We start from the raw sequence: 18,691 nt of genomic DNA on the forward strand, positions 1-18,691 counted from the left end.
GTGGGGGACCCTCCCCTGGAAACTTTTACAAGTTTTTTTTTAAACGTAGTTTGTAGACGATCTTTGGTAATATTAACAAGAGGAGTGGTTTGAAAGATCCCAAATTAAAAAGGGAATGAAAAATAATTACATAGACTAGCATATGAAGCCAGTTTTGTTACTATTTCTAAAACATTTATGATCAGGGTCGGATTTAGACTTAACGGGGCCTTAAGTTATTTCAGGTATGGGACCCTTTTTGTAATCCGGACCACTTTGTCGGTGGCGAAAGAGGAAATGCTAAAGTCTTTTTTTTTTAATGACTATTATTACTTTTTTTGCTCTATATTTGTCTTTTCCCCTGAGACACATAAAGTTATGCATTATTTTCTTTCTTCCTTCCTTTCTTTTTCTTCTTTCTTTCTTTTTTTTTTTGTGTGTGTTTTTTTAATGTGTGTTTGCTTGCCTTTTCGGATTTCCCTTAAGAAGGGGAATAGCATCGAGCGAATGATGTAGGGCTCCCAATTTAGGGGTTCCGGGGGTTCCCCCAGAGGGAATTTTGGAAAAAAAAAATATATAGTAAAATTCTGCAGTTTGAAGTCATTTAAAGGAAGATTGGAATCAAAAATATTCGGGGGAAAAGTAGGCAAATAAATTTTTTTTAAATTATGTACTCTTGCAAGTTGAGATAATACACAGTTAAATTGTTTTAGGGGTCGACACATCGATGAGGCAGTCGACAGAGAGATAGAGCGAGCGATGAGAAAGGATAATGCATTGTTACTTGCGCTCATGGACTTTCGATACAGCTAGTTTTAATCACCTCTGCAACCCATCTACAAATTGCTTTAAAAGAAATAGGGTACACACTTAGAAAATTGGTAGCAAGAGAGTAAACATACTGCCCATTTAAACAATTCATAATTTATACTCTTAATAAGAAATAAAATTGAAGCATACTTTGACGAACATACATTGAAGCACAAACTGAATTTAACATATTTTGGCACTCCTCCCCCTTATCAACTCCAATTTGTTAGAAATTTTAAAATTCAAGGCTTGTAGCCACATTTTTGCAAAATTTCAAGCATTTGAAAATGAAATTGATTTTTTTTCAAGTATTTCCATTTTTTTTAGGAACGACAATACCACTTTTTCGTTATAAGCAATAGCTTTCAACTAAAATGTAAATCCGGCCCTGGAAATGATAATATAAATAACAAAGTCTCCAAAGCATTTTTACGAATTAAAAGCGGTAACGGCGAACTAAAGTAAAAGTTTTAGAAATAAGTAAATTTTTTTACGAACCAAACTTGCTCTTCAAAATCCTTTGTTTGAATCATCAAAATGAATTTCAATTTCATCATAACTTTAAAAGGATTTTTAACTACTGCTAAAACGTGTTACAAATGACTCCATCATTTTTCAGTCCTGTTGCCTCGAAACTGGAGAAAAAATAAATAGATAGCCAGTGCCTACAAGTTTCAACGCGCGAATCCCTTTTATTCACAAAGCCATAAAAAAGGAAGTGGTATGTCTCGTATAATTCTCAGTTACCCTAAAGCAAAAATTACGGAAAAGAATTCCAGGAAACAATCCCGACCTTTCAGCCTTAGGCTTCACTCTCGGAAAAATACCTCTCTCTTTGCATCTTCGAATGAAAAACAGCTGTTTCCGTTCGGAAAACTCCTTTTGCCGTCCCGTCCCAAGTAGTGTTCCTGTACTGGTCCCTGTCCCGTACCCTGTACACAAATGGCCGTGAAATGGTTATCGGCTATCATCGATGAAAGGGCTAATGAGGTGGGGTGCTAATCGATTGCTTAGCCTGGCGCCGAGTGCGTGGTGGGCCGGTAAACAAGGGAAGAAAAAGAAGGCTTTTCGTCATGTACGAGTCGACAGTTTTTTTTTTTTAAAGAAGGCAAGGATCTTCCTAAGATTTTTACAAAGATTTGAAATTCGTTTACAAAAATGAGTGAACCAATTTTAGATTTTCCAATGCTGCAAAGTGGTTTGATTTCGCATCTTCTAGGCGACAGATTTTTTTCACTAGTTTTTTAAGGAAGAAAAAAATGAAAAAAAAAAAAGTTTTTTTTTTGTACTATTCAATTGAAAGATTTAATGCGGCCCAAACCGAGGCGGCCCACCGGGCATTTGCCCGGCTGCCCGCCGGCCCCATCCGCCACTGCGGTGATGGCAAAAAATTGAAGAAAAGTTGAAGTGAGTAAATCAAGAAGAAGTAGAGAAACTTTGGTCGATTTGGACTTTTTTTATGCTGCACAGGAACTTTGTTTTCCAGCGCTCTAAACAGTTTAATAACTCCAGTCACAAATAATTTGGTTACTGAGTTCGCTTAGATCTTTTAGAATTATCATTCTGACATTACCATATCATTGTGAGGCATTTTGTACTTCGGAAAAGTTTAAGTCAGGGAAATTTTTTCGTAAACTTCACTGCAATAGTTGATTTTAGAATGTAAATTCAGGGGTTACCCCCCCCCCTCAAAGCGATGGCGCACCCCTTAAGTGTGACGGAGCACCCATCCAGGATAAAAGTCCTTAAAAAAGAAAAAAATACCCCTTGAAAAAACTGCCTTAAAAATTCCAATGACGCAAAGTTGCTCCATGGACCCCCTCCCATTCCCCCCCCCCGCCTGTGCACCCTTGTTAATTAGATTTTTTTCTGTGAGAATTTATTGTTTTACTATTATAGAGTGGTTTCTGCGAGGTTTGAGATTTTTTTTAAGTAATAGAAATTATTTTTATTTAAATAGAGGATTATTTCGCCCCCCCCCTTCCCCCCAAAACCAGACGTGCAAAGTGCTGGGACTTTTTACGCCTTCTTGCTGGAAGGATAAGAAGTAATTTGCTACAGGTTTCACCTTTTTTTTTTTTTTTTTTTTGGATGTTTGGGTTTGGCCATTTTTTGGCCTAATTTTACTGTACTACATTGCTTTTGAAGCAAAGCAATCATATATTTAGCTCTTTTTTTTATGACCTTCAACTTTGACCCTTCTCAAAGACAAACGAATCAGTTTTTTAGAAAAAGAAACTTTACTTTTTCTTATCATAGTACCACAAACACATCCTGAAAATTTTACGAAAATTGAAGATATCAACTATTAAAAGTGTCCTGCTTTTAAAAAAAAAAACGACTCTTAAACCGTTAATAAACTGCTTTCTAACCCCTTTTTCTTCGTCAGTGTTGTTGCAATAAAAGTCTTTGCAAGTGGAGTTTAAACTCCTAGTTTGTTCCGAACTGGTGTAGAAAAGACTGTTTTACAGAGATTCGTAGAGCAAATCCCGGCGGGGGCGATAAATATTGCCAAATAACAGACACCGCTGTCGGCATCTTCTTTTTATCGCCATTTGGCGATTATCAAGTTGATGAGAAAAAAACTTAGCGACAGGTGGCGATATGTCGAAGAGTGGTCGCCAATTTATGACATTACTTCTAGTGGTTCGAAATCGATGTTTCACTTTCAAAACATCGATGGTATCGATACATCGACCAAAAACATATATGTTTGAAACATCGAGCTTTTTAATAAATTTTCCTGCATAATAATCTTTTTAAAAAATTTAAAGCTAGAACAGATGTAACTGCAGTCAGTTTATTAATTAAGAAAATGTTTGAACTTTTAAAGGAAAGCTAATAACAATAATGATAATTCATTATTAACATTACAAATTAAGTAAAGCAATGGGACAAACAACTTTTACATTTAAAATACAAAAAAATGAAACATCTATAAAAATTAATTGGAATAACTTCGTTACATCTTTTAAATTTCCTCCTGAATTGTACAAAAACTGAAAGAAAGTTATTTAATAATTAATGTGAATTAATTAGAGAGATTATTAAAAATTTTCAAATTCAATATGTTCACATACAAAAAAGAAAGTCAAGATGAAAAAAGGAAATATAACACAAGTTATATTTTGCTCATTTGGAAGAAGAGTGCCACAATACGAAGAAATGAAGTTTTACAGGAGAAGCGTTTGAAGTTTAACTCTTCAGGAAATTTGCTGTAAGAAAAGTAAATTTATTGTGCTCTCCAGCGGTTAATATCAGAACAAAAAAATCTGTCATTATTTTCCAAAGAAGATAACGTCATTTGAAGCCCTTTAAGAGGGGGGGGGGGATTACAAATTTCGTATTGGGGCACTTTTCTTCCAAACGAGCGATTTAAAGATTGTAAACATTTATAGCGACTTGAAACACATACTCAGTTTATATTAGGGTTTCCAATCCCTCGCCGAATTGAGTCCCGAGGGATTTCGGGATTATAAGGAGCCAATCCCGCGGGATCCCGGGATCTTCCAACAGAGATTCACCCACGGAAGGGAGAAGGGGTAAGCCCCTCTCAGAGACTTTATTCCCCCCCTCCACATAAGGCCTAAAAATGCAGAATTTTATACCTGTTTTTCAACTCCCGGACCCCCTCAAATTGGGGATATTCTATACTCCACTGAAACAGGGAGCCCTGAATCACAATCCCTCTCCCCACCCTACCGCTTACAAGGTCAATAAAAAAAATGTAACAAAAACGTTCAATTCGGAAAACAATGATGAAAAAAAAAACGCTCCTTTAATACATTTCGTAAAAAAATAGTATGCAGTTTCGTTCTGATAAAGGGTAAAGTCAAACAAAACTTCAAACACATTTTTTTCGTACACAAATTTAACCAGGGGCGTAGCTAAGGGGGGGGGTTTTGGGGACAAACCCCCCCCCCCCCCCCCGAAAAGTTAGTCTCAAAAAAAAAAAAAAAAAAGAGAAAAAGAAGAGAGAAGAGAAAGAAAAAAAAAGAAAAGGAAAAAATTCCAAGCGATTATATATATATATATATATATTATATATATATATATATATATATATAAAAGAAGTAACCCCCCCCCCCCCCCGAAAGTCGGGTCTAGCTACGCCACTGAATTTAACCTTAGGTTTATTACTTAACATGTCCAAAAAAAAGCAATTTTTGAAACAATAATTTTCCCACATTTTCACGGGAAGGACTCCCAGAGCCCCCATACCAGGGGGCTCTTTCCAGTACCCAGCCGACGACCCCAGAAGGAGCCAGTTCGGTCTTGGCCTTACGCGCTTGCGTATAGATCTACCTAATAATAGTTTTTACAAATTAATTAAATAATATCAGTTAAAAACAAATTAAAAGTGAAAAGTAAGAACTTGAACGATTATCGCGAGAAGCGCGTGCCCACAGCGAATGTATCCGCACAGCAGCGAATATATTCGCCTTACGCGCTTGCGCATATACTATCTATTTATAACTTTTACAAATTATGTAAATAATATCAGTTTAAAACAAATTAGAAGAAAGCAATAAGAATTTGAACGGTTATCTCGAGATGCGCATTAGGGTGGGCCGAAAAAACTTTTTTTGGAAATCTGTTTTTGGATAGTGCGGAAAAGTTGCTATATGGACCCGTTATTACCCATAAAAAATTTCGCTACATTAGTTTAATATTTAGCCGGCGCTATTTGACCTTGAAAAACTAAAAAAAAGGACAAAAATGCACTTTTTTCAAAAAAAAAGAGGGGGGGGGGAGGCAAAAATAAAAGTTTGAAGCTAGTTTCAACAAACATTAGAAGTATCTGTCAGTGCATTAGTTGAAATCCTCAAAGATTTTTATACATTTCGTAGAATATTTAGCTACGCTCCTTTAAGACTGAAACATTGGAAAAATGAAAAAAAAATAAAAATAAATAAAAGTAGTTTCGAAATAAGTAAGTACTGAAATGTTACGCAATACGTTACCTAGAAAAAACAGTGAAAATTCAATCAATTTCATGCGACATTTGTACGCCAATTTTAAAAAATGCACACACTCAAATAAAAAATAGTTACATAAGATGCTAATTTTTTAATCTTTGGTTCCAGTAGTTTCTTCGGGATAATAAACGGCGCTCAACTACTTCTATTATTCCTAAGATTATTTTATAACTATTTTATATATATTTGACAAATAGAGCCCTTGAGTATTAAAAAAATGTGAATCCTCTGAAGTCCTTTAAACTGATTAATGAATTGAACGCAAGTATTCTTCTTTAAGAAATGCTGTAATTCTACACCTCCACAGCTGGGAGTTAAGCAATTAAAGGGGTCCTCTCTTGCGTCCAATGTCCACAATGAGTTGCCACTGAGCCATCTTATACTGGAATTGGACGGTTGCACAAAGTGGCCACATTCATATTCTGGAGCTATCGAACAACTGCTTAGAGATTGTAAAAAAATCCGGTGGTCAAATTTGATAAAATTGACTGCAATCTTCTGGTTTTGGACATGGAAGATATAAAAAATTTAAGTATTAACAACAATATTTGTATAGAATCTGTCTTGCCGTAAAAGATGGTCAGTTGTCCTTCAAGCGTGGCTGACAGTAGCCCAGGCAAACTCAGTCAGTCGAGCGCGATGGCTGACAACTGCAAACCATTTGTTACGCTTGTATATAGGCACTCCAACTCCATCAGAAAATCTTACAATACTTGTAAAGTATGTAATGTTAGTTTATGCTCCAATGTGGTTTGAAATAAAAATAAAACCGAACTGCCAGTACGGCGCCCAACATTTTTGGAAAATGATTTCTCTTGGAAGGCAGTTTCCAGACAACGTTAAGGAGATAATTTTCAAAGTTCTCTCAAGTAATGCATATTTCGCTCATCCTGAACAGCTACTGTTGACAATGTTGTTTGACTCAAGAAAATACATTCGGGAATTAGCTGTTAGGCGAATTCTGAACTCTAGAAATAAGAAGACGAAGAGCTCGGATGGTGTACGATTTTTTGAGCGTCCTAAACTCAATTTTGAAGCCTTTGATTATGTTGATTTAGTTGATTGAGCAAACTGTGTTGTAACAGAGCCAACTCTTACAATGCATCTAAAAGACCAACAATGGAAAGAAATGTGCAAAGAACATTCTACAGAGTTTACTTTCGAGAAATTTCCCTGTCACACGCAAGCTGTGAAACGTTGTGTGAAACTAATAACCGAAGCTGCAATAAAAGTTCGTGGTGAAACTGCACGAGATGGATACATTCGTGCAAAACTTCATGCTAGGAAAGAACTTCCATCATTTGATAACAAGGGACAATATTATTCCAAAAAATAATATTCATTATGCTTGAGGTATTATAAATCAAATTTGAAGATTTCTTTTTTAAAATTTTATTATCTATATATGTAATTCTAGAAAATGTATGATACTATTGCGTGATAATAATTACTATGATTAAAAGTGCTATTTAATTAATTAATCTATGATTTAATTTTAAGAATAATTTTCACATTGGTTTTTAAAGAAATTCAATATTTTTTTTTATTTTTCTCCAATTTTTGATGTCGGAAAGAGCGGTTAAATGCTCATTAAAATCAATGAAACATTTTATGGGCTCGAACTGGCTCATTATATAACATTTTCGGTGCATTCCAGCAAAATATTTGGAATTTAGTTTTTTTAAAAAAATTTCGACAAAAATTCATATTTCTCTTTTTTTACGGTTTTTCAATGTCAAATAGCGCCGGCTAGATATTTTTTAATATCCAAGAAATTTTTTGTGAGTGCTAACTAGCTCACTACGCAATTTTTGCGCGCTATCCAAAAATTGATTTCGAAAAAAAAATTTTTTCGGCTTATTTCGGCCCACCCTAATGCGCATGCCCTCAGCGAATGTATCCGCACAGCAGCGAATACATCCACCGAACGCGCGGGTGTACATCCTTATAATAATTTCACAATCTAAATATAAAAATATCAATTTAAAACGAATTAGAAGTAAAGATATTATCTTTACTTCATATACATTTCAAATTGATCTTCAATTGATCTAATCTTTATCGTTTAATTAAGAACTTATACGATTATCGGAGGACGTGCAAATCCGCGGCGAATGTATCCGCACGTCAGCGGATGTATCCGCGCACGGCGTGCACCTACATTATCTAGCCCTGATGATAATTTTAATCATGAATTTGTTCGAAAATATTTCAGTGTACGATGACTTTTGTGGCGTATTTTTTCTCTGTTTCTTCGCTTTATGACACATTTTGAAAATAAAATCGGGCAATATTTTGAAAAATATTACTGGGTTTTATTCAGAATGGCATAGAAATAGTGTTAAAAAAAATTGGACTTCATATTCGAATTCAGTTTTGCGTTATTTTGGTTTTACTACCAAATTTCAAGGTGTACGAACACTTTTCAGAGCCACTGTAAATTAAAACTTTGGAGTGAAAATAAAAACAAGTCATATTAACAATAATTATTTCACAGTTAAAACCATGGCTGCAGAATCGGAGTCGGAGTCAATCTCATTTTGAGATAAAAGAGTCAGATTCGGGAGCCGAAGATAATTAATTCAGAGACTCGGAGTTGGAATCGGTCATTTCCTTTAGAATACGCAACTCTGCCAATGTTTGAGGCGTCGGAGTCGAACTTATTTTGGGATAAAGGAGTTGGAGTCAAATGTCCAAGAATCGGAGTCGGTTATTTTTCCTCCGTGTACTGTCCGATATTTTAAAGCGAAACCTTACTCGAATTTGCGCATGCGTCAGATCTCTTCTGATTTTATCAAAACAGGGGTGATAGCAAGAAGGAAGTAACGAGCAAGCAAAAATTGAATGCATCGGGAAGTGCGCTTCCTTAAACCATCACCCCTTTTTCAATTGGAACCGTCTGCCGCTGCTAGTCGCGGAGTTCGAGGACAGTATAAATTTTTTCCGAAACTACGAAGTCAGAGTCTAAGTCGGGGAGTCGGAGTCCGACTAATTGTCGGGCAAAGGAGTTGGAGTCTGGTGCCCCAAAATTCTTGGAGTCAGAGTCGGGAGTTTGTCGTCAAGAGCCATATCCAACAAAATTATTTGAAGTAAATCTGCCTTCAAGTGCGGAATCTACATTGACTTTCAATTTCCCCGCAGGCGCTAATGTTAAGGGATTTGAACTGTTCAAAATTGAACGGAAAATTGTTCAAATCAAAAAGATATTTTATTATACATGTTTTTCAACAAAAGCTTTTTCCTACAAATTTCTTTGAAGCTAATTCGCCTCTAAGTTCGGAATTGCCTTGAATTTCCCCGTAGGCGCCAATGTTAAGTTTTATTGAACTGTTCAAAATTTAACGAAAAATAGTTCAAATCAAAAAGCGAAATATAGGAATGAGGTGTCCTCGCCGAGATCTTGCGAACAAAAAAAATTTGTCTGAATCGGACTATTCACTCAGAAGTTATTGGGGGGGGGGGGGGGAGACAGACATTTTCCCCCATCTCAATACCTTACTTTCCAATTTTTAATTTTTCGATATTTATTTAATTTTTTTTTTCTTTTTGACTTTTGTTTTTTGCGATATTTTCAAGATGCATTAAGCCTTTTTTCATGCTTCTTTCTTCTTTCTCTGACTTTTACTGGGAAAGTGGGCTAAAAAAACTACAGCTTCGGAGTCGGAGTCGAGAGTCGTTGGTTTCAATTTCAAGAGCCGGAGTCGGTCATTTTCCCTTTAAGTCCGCAACTCTGCCAGTGCTAGCAGAGTCGGAATGATTTTGGGAAGAAGGAGAAAGAGTCGGTCATTTTCCCACCGAGTCTGAATGCTGAGGAGTCAGAGTCGGACTGATTTTGGAGTACAGGAGTCAGAATCGAAGTTGAAAGCCTTAAAATTCTAGGAGTCGGAGTCATGAGTCGGATATTTTTTCCCCCGACTTCGCAGCTTTGGTAAAAACATTTGCGCTTTGAATTCATTTCGTTTCAGTCATATTTACTGACTTGAGGCCATATTAGGTTTACGAAATATAGTATTTTGATTTTTAATAACATCTTTTTTCTTATTTCATTAACCAAAAACTGAGAATATATTCAGAATCTGCACTATCTTTCTATTTTTTGTGGAAAAAAAAATCCTTTTTTGCGCTTTTATCGTCAGTAAAGAAATTTTGAATTGTTCAAAAAAAAAAAAAAAAAAAACCTTTAAAATAGCTAAATGAAAAAAAAATCTGCCAACAAGATTTTTCGAAGCAAATCCACCTTTTAGTTCGGGATCTATAAGCTTCTTTGTAGGTGCTAATGTTAAGTTTTTCTGAACTGTTCAAAATTGAACGAAAAAATGTTTAAATCATAAAAATATTTTCTGTACACGTTCTTCATCAAGAGATTTTTTCAACAAAGTTTATTTGAAGCAATTCCGTCTTCAATTTGGAATCTATATTTGCCTTAAATTTCCCCGTAGGCAATAATGTTAAGTGTTTTTTGAACTGTTCAAAATTGAATGAAAAACTTCAAATCAAAAAGATCTTTTTTATACATGATCTTCGTCGAGAGCTTTTCTCAACAATGTTTGAAGCAAATTCGCCTTTTTAAGTTCGGGACTTACATTTGTCTTAAATTTCCCCGTAGGCGCCAATGTTAATTTTTTTTAAACTTAAATACTAACTTAATGTTATTTAAATACTACTTTAAATAATACCTAGTGCTATTTTGTTTTTCAATTTTAACTATAATTTATCCCTTCCCCTATTCCGACTCTGATTAGAAAAAAAAACAACTTTTTTAGCTCCTTAATTCATCAAGCATGCATATAAAATATCACAGCATCAATGCCCGTTAAAAGCAGTATTTAAATTAGAGATGTTCCGGATATCCGTATCCGTATCCGCGGATATCCGAGGGAAAATAAAGATCTGTATCCGTATCCGTTACTTTTCTGACGGATCTTTTCTATTCTAAAAACTCTCAAATATTTGGATAAAAGACTAAAATTCCGTATAAATTAGGTTTAATTCCCAATTTAAATTATAAGGTATCATTTCAGAAGCCAATTAGTACCCGCCGTCACAAAAATGAACGGGTAATAAAAATTTTTAAAGTGTATCTGTGTGTTTATTTGCGGCATCGTAGTTCCTAAACAGATGAACTATTTTTGATAGATCTTTTTTCGTTCAGAAGGTGACTTGACCGAAAGTGTTCTTAGCTTGGTCTCGTTTTTGTAGAACTTTAATTACCGGAGATATTAATAAAAACCAAATTAGCGTTTTTCAGAATTATGGTAGTAAAAACTTAAAAATTGAAAGAACGAAGTTTTCTGCGTTTGATATTTATTTGGAACTTCCAAGTTGTATACAGTTGGAGCTATAAGCGTGTTCAGTAAATTTTAAATACAATTCTAAGACTTTATACGCGTGATTGGTAGCGATTTCATAGTCGGAACATAAGGAGAAAAAGCTCAATGGTTTAAAATTTCTATGCTGTCAGTTCATATTTGTTAACAAAGTGTTTTCTGACCCCTGAAATCCATCTTAATATGAGGTCGGCCCTCTGGAACATTTTTTTTTTAATTTTTAGTCTAATGCTAGCTGCAAAACCCGGCGTTGCTCGGGTTAAAATACATTGCATGCTTAATGGTACATAAAATATTTAAGAATTCTCTTTTTAACGTAGATAATATAGATTTCTATTTTAAATATCGAGAGACTTAGTCGACCATTAAACATGCGACGTATAGAGAGTATAATTAATTAATTAATTAATTGAAATATTTATAAGTTAAAATACGAAACATCTTAGTAAATTGAAAAGTTATGGTTTATATTCATAATTATTTACATACTATATTGAACATACAACATATGACAAATACATATATATATTACATACTATTATACATTCACACTTTTTAGTTTCTTTTTACAATACTTGTTTATAGACTACATTTACAGTTTTATTGTCCGGACTGTAAATGAACAAATTTCGAGGTGATCCTACTCGTGAGCATGCAACGTATAATTGGCCGTGTGCAAAGCATGGTTCCTTTCTGTCAACGCTACAGATTTGAAATGTTTGACCCTGAGCTTTGTTGATAGTCATGCTGTAATCCAGCTTCACCGGGAATTGTAAGCGTTTAAAAGTAAAAGGCAATCCATTTGATATTAAAGGTATCCGTGGTATAAATACTATTTGTCCTTTGTCTTTACCAGTCATTATACTGGCTTCGATGATGTTATTTTGTAGCTGTTTGATGCAAAGTCTCGTACCATTACACAACTTCGATGAATTCAGATTTAGTAATAAAATAATTGGTGAACCAACTTTTAACTTAAGGCAGTGTAATGGCATTCCTGGAACATTTAATGAATTTAAAAATTCAGTAGGGAAATTAACGCTTTCTTGTTTATCAGTCATTGCGTCAATTGACATGTAAATTTTCTCTTCTCCCGAAATCATTTCCTGGATAATGTTGTTAATGCCATTAACAATGTCGTTCTTCGTTGCTAAAATTATTCGTTCGCGTAACCATTCTGAATTGGATATACTTCATTTATAAGTTGTTCCGGTGTTTCAATAACAATACATAACTCATAAGTTAATGTAATTTGGCCAGTAATTTTGTCTATTGGATAGGTGCCCTCTCCTTTTTGTAAAAGTTTTTCAGGAAATTCTTGTGCCTTTTCATCTCCTGAAATTCGTGCTCTCATATTTGTCGTTAATTTAATTATTTTCACATGTTCCCATATGATTGACTTCTTTAAGCAAGCGTTAATTTCATCTGCCGGTGTCGATTTCGGAATTACAGGTAGCGTTTGAATATACTTTCTTTCGTCTTGGCATTGTAAATATAAACAGTGTAATATGATTACTCAAAACTCATATCTGGATTGGTACACGAAAATAAAGCTACCAAACTGTCACTGACTTTCGGTTTATATACCATCGAATATCGAAATTTCTCGTACCAGAACAATCTGGAATAATCAAATAGTCTGTTCTTTCTCACTTGTCAAAATCACTTGAATTTATATGATCACTGTTCACTCTTGACTCAATCTTTGCGCGACTGTAAGCACGATTCAACCGACGAAAAGTTACTGACTTTCGGTTTATATACCATCGAATATCGAAAATTCTAGTACCATAACAGTCTAGAAGATTATAAATATATCTTAGCAGTTGTCCACATTTCAGAACTATCCAGATCATTCTAAAAATTTTTAGAACGTTCTAGATCATTTTGGATATTTCTAGAACTTTTTAGAACATTCTAAGTCGATTATAACGTTCATAGACGTTTTGGAACTTTCTAGATCATTCTAGAACCTTTTAGAACTTTCTAGATCATTCTGGAAATTTCTAGAACCTTCTAGAACATTCTTAGTCGATTGTAGCGTTTGCGCATGATTTGGAACTTTCTAGATCATTCTAGAATTATTGGGAATCTTCTAGAACAATGTAGATCGATTGTAACAGTTGCACACGTTCTGGAGTTTTCTAGACTGTTCCTAAAATCTTATGAACTTTCTCGTAGTTCTCATAAGTTAGAAAAGGACAGACATAGGCATAATTCTAGCCAGTGGCGGCGCTAAGCGTCGGCGACTGCCGACGGCCTCGCGCAGATAGGGCCTCGCAAAATTCTCAGAAGTTTTAAGAAGCTTCCATGTTTTCAAATGAAGCTCTTGTTAAATACAACAGACACAAAAGTGATCAAAAGAATGAGTGAAGAGCCAGCCATAGCAAATGGGGGCGCGATTGGAGAATTCTGTGGGGGCCTTTTACAAAATGATTGTACAAATTTGAGTGTCCGCGTCGATTTTTCCGACGCGGACAAAGATTTGAAACTGTTGCAATTATCCATCTTCTTTCAAGTTTCTACATCGCGTTTTATTTTATTTATTTATTTATTTTATTTATTTTTTTTGAAAGAAATTAATAAGTGGAATTTATTTTGAAAAGAAATATTTAAAATAAAAATATTAAATGGACAGCGTATTTATTGATCAGCTAACTCTGTTCCCCCCACCCCCGTCCCAGTTCTTTTCTTTTTTCTCTTGTTTCCCAAGTTCGTCTAACAATAAGAAAATATTCAAAATGCTGCTGCTTCGAACCCTCCCCCCCCCACTCACACACACACTCACTGAAAGCATTATGGAGCATCTGAAATTTCGTTTCCAGATCTTAAACTTCGCGATATTTCCAGCTGAAAGCCCCCAAATACTCAACAACATCGAAAATCGCTTAAAATTGCGTTTTTGTAGCTTGAATTTTAAAAATTACCGAGCCTAATATTACAAATTATGGCCTTACAATCGCATTTTTAAGGCTTGAATTTCAGAAAATATTCGTTCAAGGGTCCCCATAAAGCCTTTCTTTTACATCATAAGCAATTACGTTTTTTAAACTACATTAAACAGAAAGTTTAACTGGAGTGACTCCTAAATGTAAAATATTGCTTAAGTTTTTAGGACCATAATTTTCAAAATTTTTCGAGGGAAGACTCAATTCCTTCCCGTAAAATCTTCAGTTTGTCTAAAATTCTGTTTGTGAAAGTTCAATTTCGAGAACTTGCACGGGGGAGGAGGAATTAATTTCGACCTATTTTTGAAAAAAAAAAAAAAAGAAAGAAAGAAAGAAATTGATCCAGGACTGTCTCTGACCATAAAGTCAATAAATAATGGCCTACATTGCGTTTTTAAGGCTTCGATTTCTACAAATTTCCGCTGAGACCCCTGTACATTTTTCCCCATACCATTAGCAAAGAAAGCCAAAAATGGCTTTTTTAAAGTACAAATTTGAAAAAAAATTCCGGGGAAAACCCCCAGACCCCCCCTTTTTATCAGGTCATTTTCCCCCCTTTAATGTGCTGCCCCTTCCCCCCACCACAAAAAAAAACTTCTTTTTGATTGCGCTACTAGTAACGAAATGTTTTTGTCCTAGCAATTAAGTGAATTGGGAACTCTAAGGGCCAATAGTTAGTACAGAAATTAATTCCATGAATTTAATTATTTGTCTGAGAATATTTTATGACTAAAAGGGCCTCGCAAAACTGCATCGCCGACGTCTACTTTTGCTCTCGCGCCGCCACTGATTCTAGCAGTATTCTAGCATAGCCTATACATTTTCACATTTTTGCCACCACAACCACCCACTTCCAGCCGAAGCGACCAAACTCCCTTATTCCCACCAGGAGACCAAGGGGTGCTTACCACCCCAAGTAGAAGTTGATTGGAATTGGTGGGGATAGAGAAAACCCTGTCTTTACGTACGCACATTAGCATTTTATATATATATATTAAGATTAGTTTTTGTTATTGATTTGGGGTTTCTGTTATTCTTTATTTTGGTTTTTCTCTGCACCCTTCAGAAAAAGTGAGACTAAATTCTCTATTTACTGTTCATAAAGGTGTTCCCGGCTCTGTTATTCCGTCGGGCGGAGAAAGTTGGGTGGAATGGGTCAGCGCTGCATTTATGCTGAAATAAAATGCTAAAAATTGTTTCTAACCTGTCCAGTAACAGCTTTACTCTGTTGCTCCTGTATCCTACATCTACCGAGCAAGCTAGAAATAATTTTTGACATTATATCCAAGCATTAATGCAGCGCTGATCCATCCATCCATCTCTCCCTCACTTTTAACGGAGAATTCTTTAAAGAGTAAATTATAGTCTTGATTATATTTTCGCCGTATATGACATTTTTTGTAGAAACAGTGTTATTATTCTGACGGGAATACCTTCCGTAACAAATTTTACACTTGGATAGTTGAATTGTGTAAAAAAAAATTTGAGATCCGTATCCGTGGATCTTGACACAAATGATCCGGATCCGTATCCGCGGATCTACTTTTTTAACGATCCGGCACATCACTAATTTGAGTATTATTTCCTTTTCATTTTGAAATTATGTAACCTTGTAATAATGCAAACATAAAAGCTCGTTGCATAATTGCAAAGGAAAAATATGTTGTAAATAGCGTTTTGTCATCGAAAAAATCAGGCGTCATCAAAAATCGAACAGTATTCGGTGTTAAGAGAGATAAGTAAAAATGTTTTAACCTTCAGCAGTTAAAGAATCTGATTGGCAAAAAACACTTAAAATTTGTAAGCGCACACACAGAAAGATAGATTCGCTACTTTTATAGCATATGTTCCACGCCTCATTTTTTACTCAAGAGATGGCAGCACAAAAATCATATATTGGAAAAATGATTGTTTTCGACTATTTTAACCATTGAAAAGCTATTAATTGAATTCTGATAATGCAAACATGAAATTATTTTCCTTTGCGTTCATTGGCGCATCTATAGATATGACTAAACACCACGCCCCTGTAGTGATGGGCATAAATCGAGAACTTTTGATAATCGAGATCTCGGGAATCGAGTACATCCGTAGCCTACGAGAATCTGGCTCGTAGGCTACGGTACATCTGATAATCGAGAGCTTTCCAAATCGAAAACTCGAACGATAGATCATCAAGATCTTTTGAAATCGAGAACTCGAGATGTGATTATCGAGTTCTCGAGTGATTTTGAACAATCGAGTGATTTGATTATGAGAACTCGATAACGCCCATCACTACGCCCCTAGGTAATATGTGTTAAAACCAAAGGTTCTGGGGAGTTGACTCAGAAAATCCCTCTCGCGAGAGTATTTTTCTTTTATAGACGCCATTTTTTCAGTTTTCTATGTTAGCGTCACCTACATGCCTTTAGGTAGTACTGTACAAATAGCAGAAAAATCTTGATAAGATAAAGATCAAAATTAAATAATAATTATGTAACAATCTTAAATGGTTTTTCTTTCAAATAAATTTTTTGTATCAGCGCAAAACTTTATAAACACTCAGTATAGTTTCTTTTATTGACCTAGACAAATATACTAAAAATTATAAACAAGTTACCCAAAATGACTCTACTCGGAAATAAGAAATAAATAACGTTCAACAAATAAGAAATGAGAGCCGGATAAAAATTTTAAAAAATAGCATTTTAATATCTTGAATCAATTTATTAGCTGACAGGTACAAACATATTAGCAAGTTGCTTTGGCTTTCTAAAAAGAAACCAGTTCAATCCTCAGGTAACTTGGGAGTATCGTTCTTGGGCTTTCACCCACTTGAGTGACTTCTTGCTGGCGGCAGCACTCTGCCCGGAATGTTTTTCCGGGCAGCCAAGTCCGGCTTTTCCGGTCCACGTCTTGAGGGGAATCTGGAAAATTCAAAACAAGCGAACGTCAGTTTTGAAATAAGATGCATTAAAAGAAACTTTTTGCAAATAGAATAACCGCCATTTATAGTATCACTGGATTTTAAAATTAGCCGCTTTTTAAAACCAAATCTGGAAGAACAGAATCATTAATTACAACAGCAAAACATGTTTAAAGCATCTTTTAAAATGATCATCATCACCGTTTTATAAAATTAAGCTTTTGGAGAGTATATTTTAGAAATTGCAACAGACATAATAAATTTCAAAGTTATGTCCCACCAAGGAAATCGCAGCGCCAATTTTGCACTCTTTTTAATTTCTTCTATATCTGATACAATAGAACTCCAATTATCCGAATCAATTAGAACCGGACCACATTCGAATAATCTAAAATTTCGTTGATTGAATCTTAATTAATTAATCTATTTTAATTACCGTGTGTGTGCTGGCTGAAAATGAGAGATAAAAACTCTTTTTAAGGAAAAAGAGATTTTAATTAATTTAATTAACACTTTTTTACACGTTAAACATACATTAGAAACCAATATTAGAACTGCACTATAAAGCGGTGACTCATCATCCAATAACGTTCGCGCTGCACACTAGCTTCGTAGTTCGAATCTTTTTTAAATTATATCTTCTTTGCTTTCTACTATATCTAATATATAGAAGAAAAAATAATTCTCATATTTAATACATAAAAAAATGGAAATTTTCGAATTTTAACGGATTTGCACATTTTGAGGTGTGCTGAGTTCATTTCGATCATTTTTCAAAACTAAGTTACAAAAAAAAAAAAAAAAAATTGCCAAAAGTTCAAGTTTTGGGTACACCATATCCTTAAATTATTAGCGATTTTATGTAGCCATCACATATTTTTCTTCGAGTGAAAATGCATAATTTTGAGCATACTAAGCGTCACTTTTTGGAACTTGAAGGCTTCTCCTGATTTGAAAAATCTACAGAAACTATCAGATTTTCTGCAAGGTTACTCCTTTAACTCGAAGGTATTGCGTAAAGTCTACAGAGTTTTTAAAGAAATCAGCCCATTTGTCTGCCTGCCTCCGCTTTAACTCCACTTTACGCTACCTGACAAACTGATCGCGCACTATTCGCTAAAATGAGTAGTTTCTTCTCTTTTCTGGTAAAAATTTTTCCTCGTACCGTATGATCAAACTTTTCGTGCAGCCCGAGCGAGGGCCTGATTACTGAATAGGCCAACTAGGCCTTTGCCTAAGGCCCCCAAATGGCTGAAATCACTTTAGTCTTGCTAAAATTTATTCAGCCGACGGCTAAAGTTATTAAGTTTGAATACAGGGGTCCCCAAAAAAGTATTTGGCTTAGGGCCCCTCCCCCTCGATATTTTAATCGGGCCCTAGCCCGAGCTCTGGGTCTATAAGCGTGTCTACAAATTCAATGTATGATGGCTCAAACGTCCGTGGCCAATAGTATCTTTTATCTATCAAGATAGGTCTCAAGAATCTGAAATACATAATTGGTCTCTAGCTGTGGAGCGCATTCCCCGTTTCGCGAGTGCGCGCAATCTCTTTTTCTCTCCGGGAGAACACGTGCGCCGGGCCCGCGGGCGATCCTTCTCTGGCTACGCACACACAAGTGAGTCCGCAGGTGTGCCGATGGCAGACCCACCTATTTCCGGTGGGCACGCCTCCCCCTCTCCGCCGTAGCTCCTCCAACGACACCGGGAACAAAAATTTCCAGAAAAAGAAACAGCTCGTCCC

General features: G+C 35.3%; 1 protein-coding gene across 1 annotated transcript in view; it reads right to left on the bottom strand.

The window, feature by feature from the left end:
* Positions 1 to 16,745: 16,745 nt before the first annotated feature.
* LOC129224054 (angiogenic factor with G patch and FHA domains 1-like) overlaps positions 16,746 to 18,691 on the bottom strand; it is a 101,594-nt gene continuing 99,648 nt past the window's right edge. The window contains exon 16 of the mRNA XM_054858454.1: positions 16,746 to 16,952. Coding sequence (XP_054714429.1) covers positions 16,821 to 16,952 — 132 coding nt within the window. The 3' untranslated portion in view covers positions 16,746 to 16,820. The remainder of the gene's footprint in view (positions 16,953 to 18,691) is intronic.

The sequence above is a fragment of the Uloborus diversus genome, chromosome 6, assembly GCF_026930045.1.
Source record: "Uloborus diversus isolate 005 chromosome 6, Udiv.v.3.1, whole genome shotgun sequence".
Taxonomy (NCBI): domain Eukaryota; kingdom Metazoa; phylum Arthropoda; class Arachnida; order Araneae; family Uloboridae; genus Uloborus; species Uloborus diversus.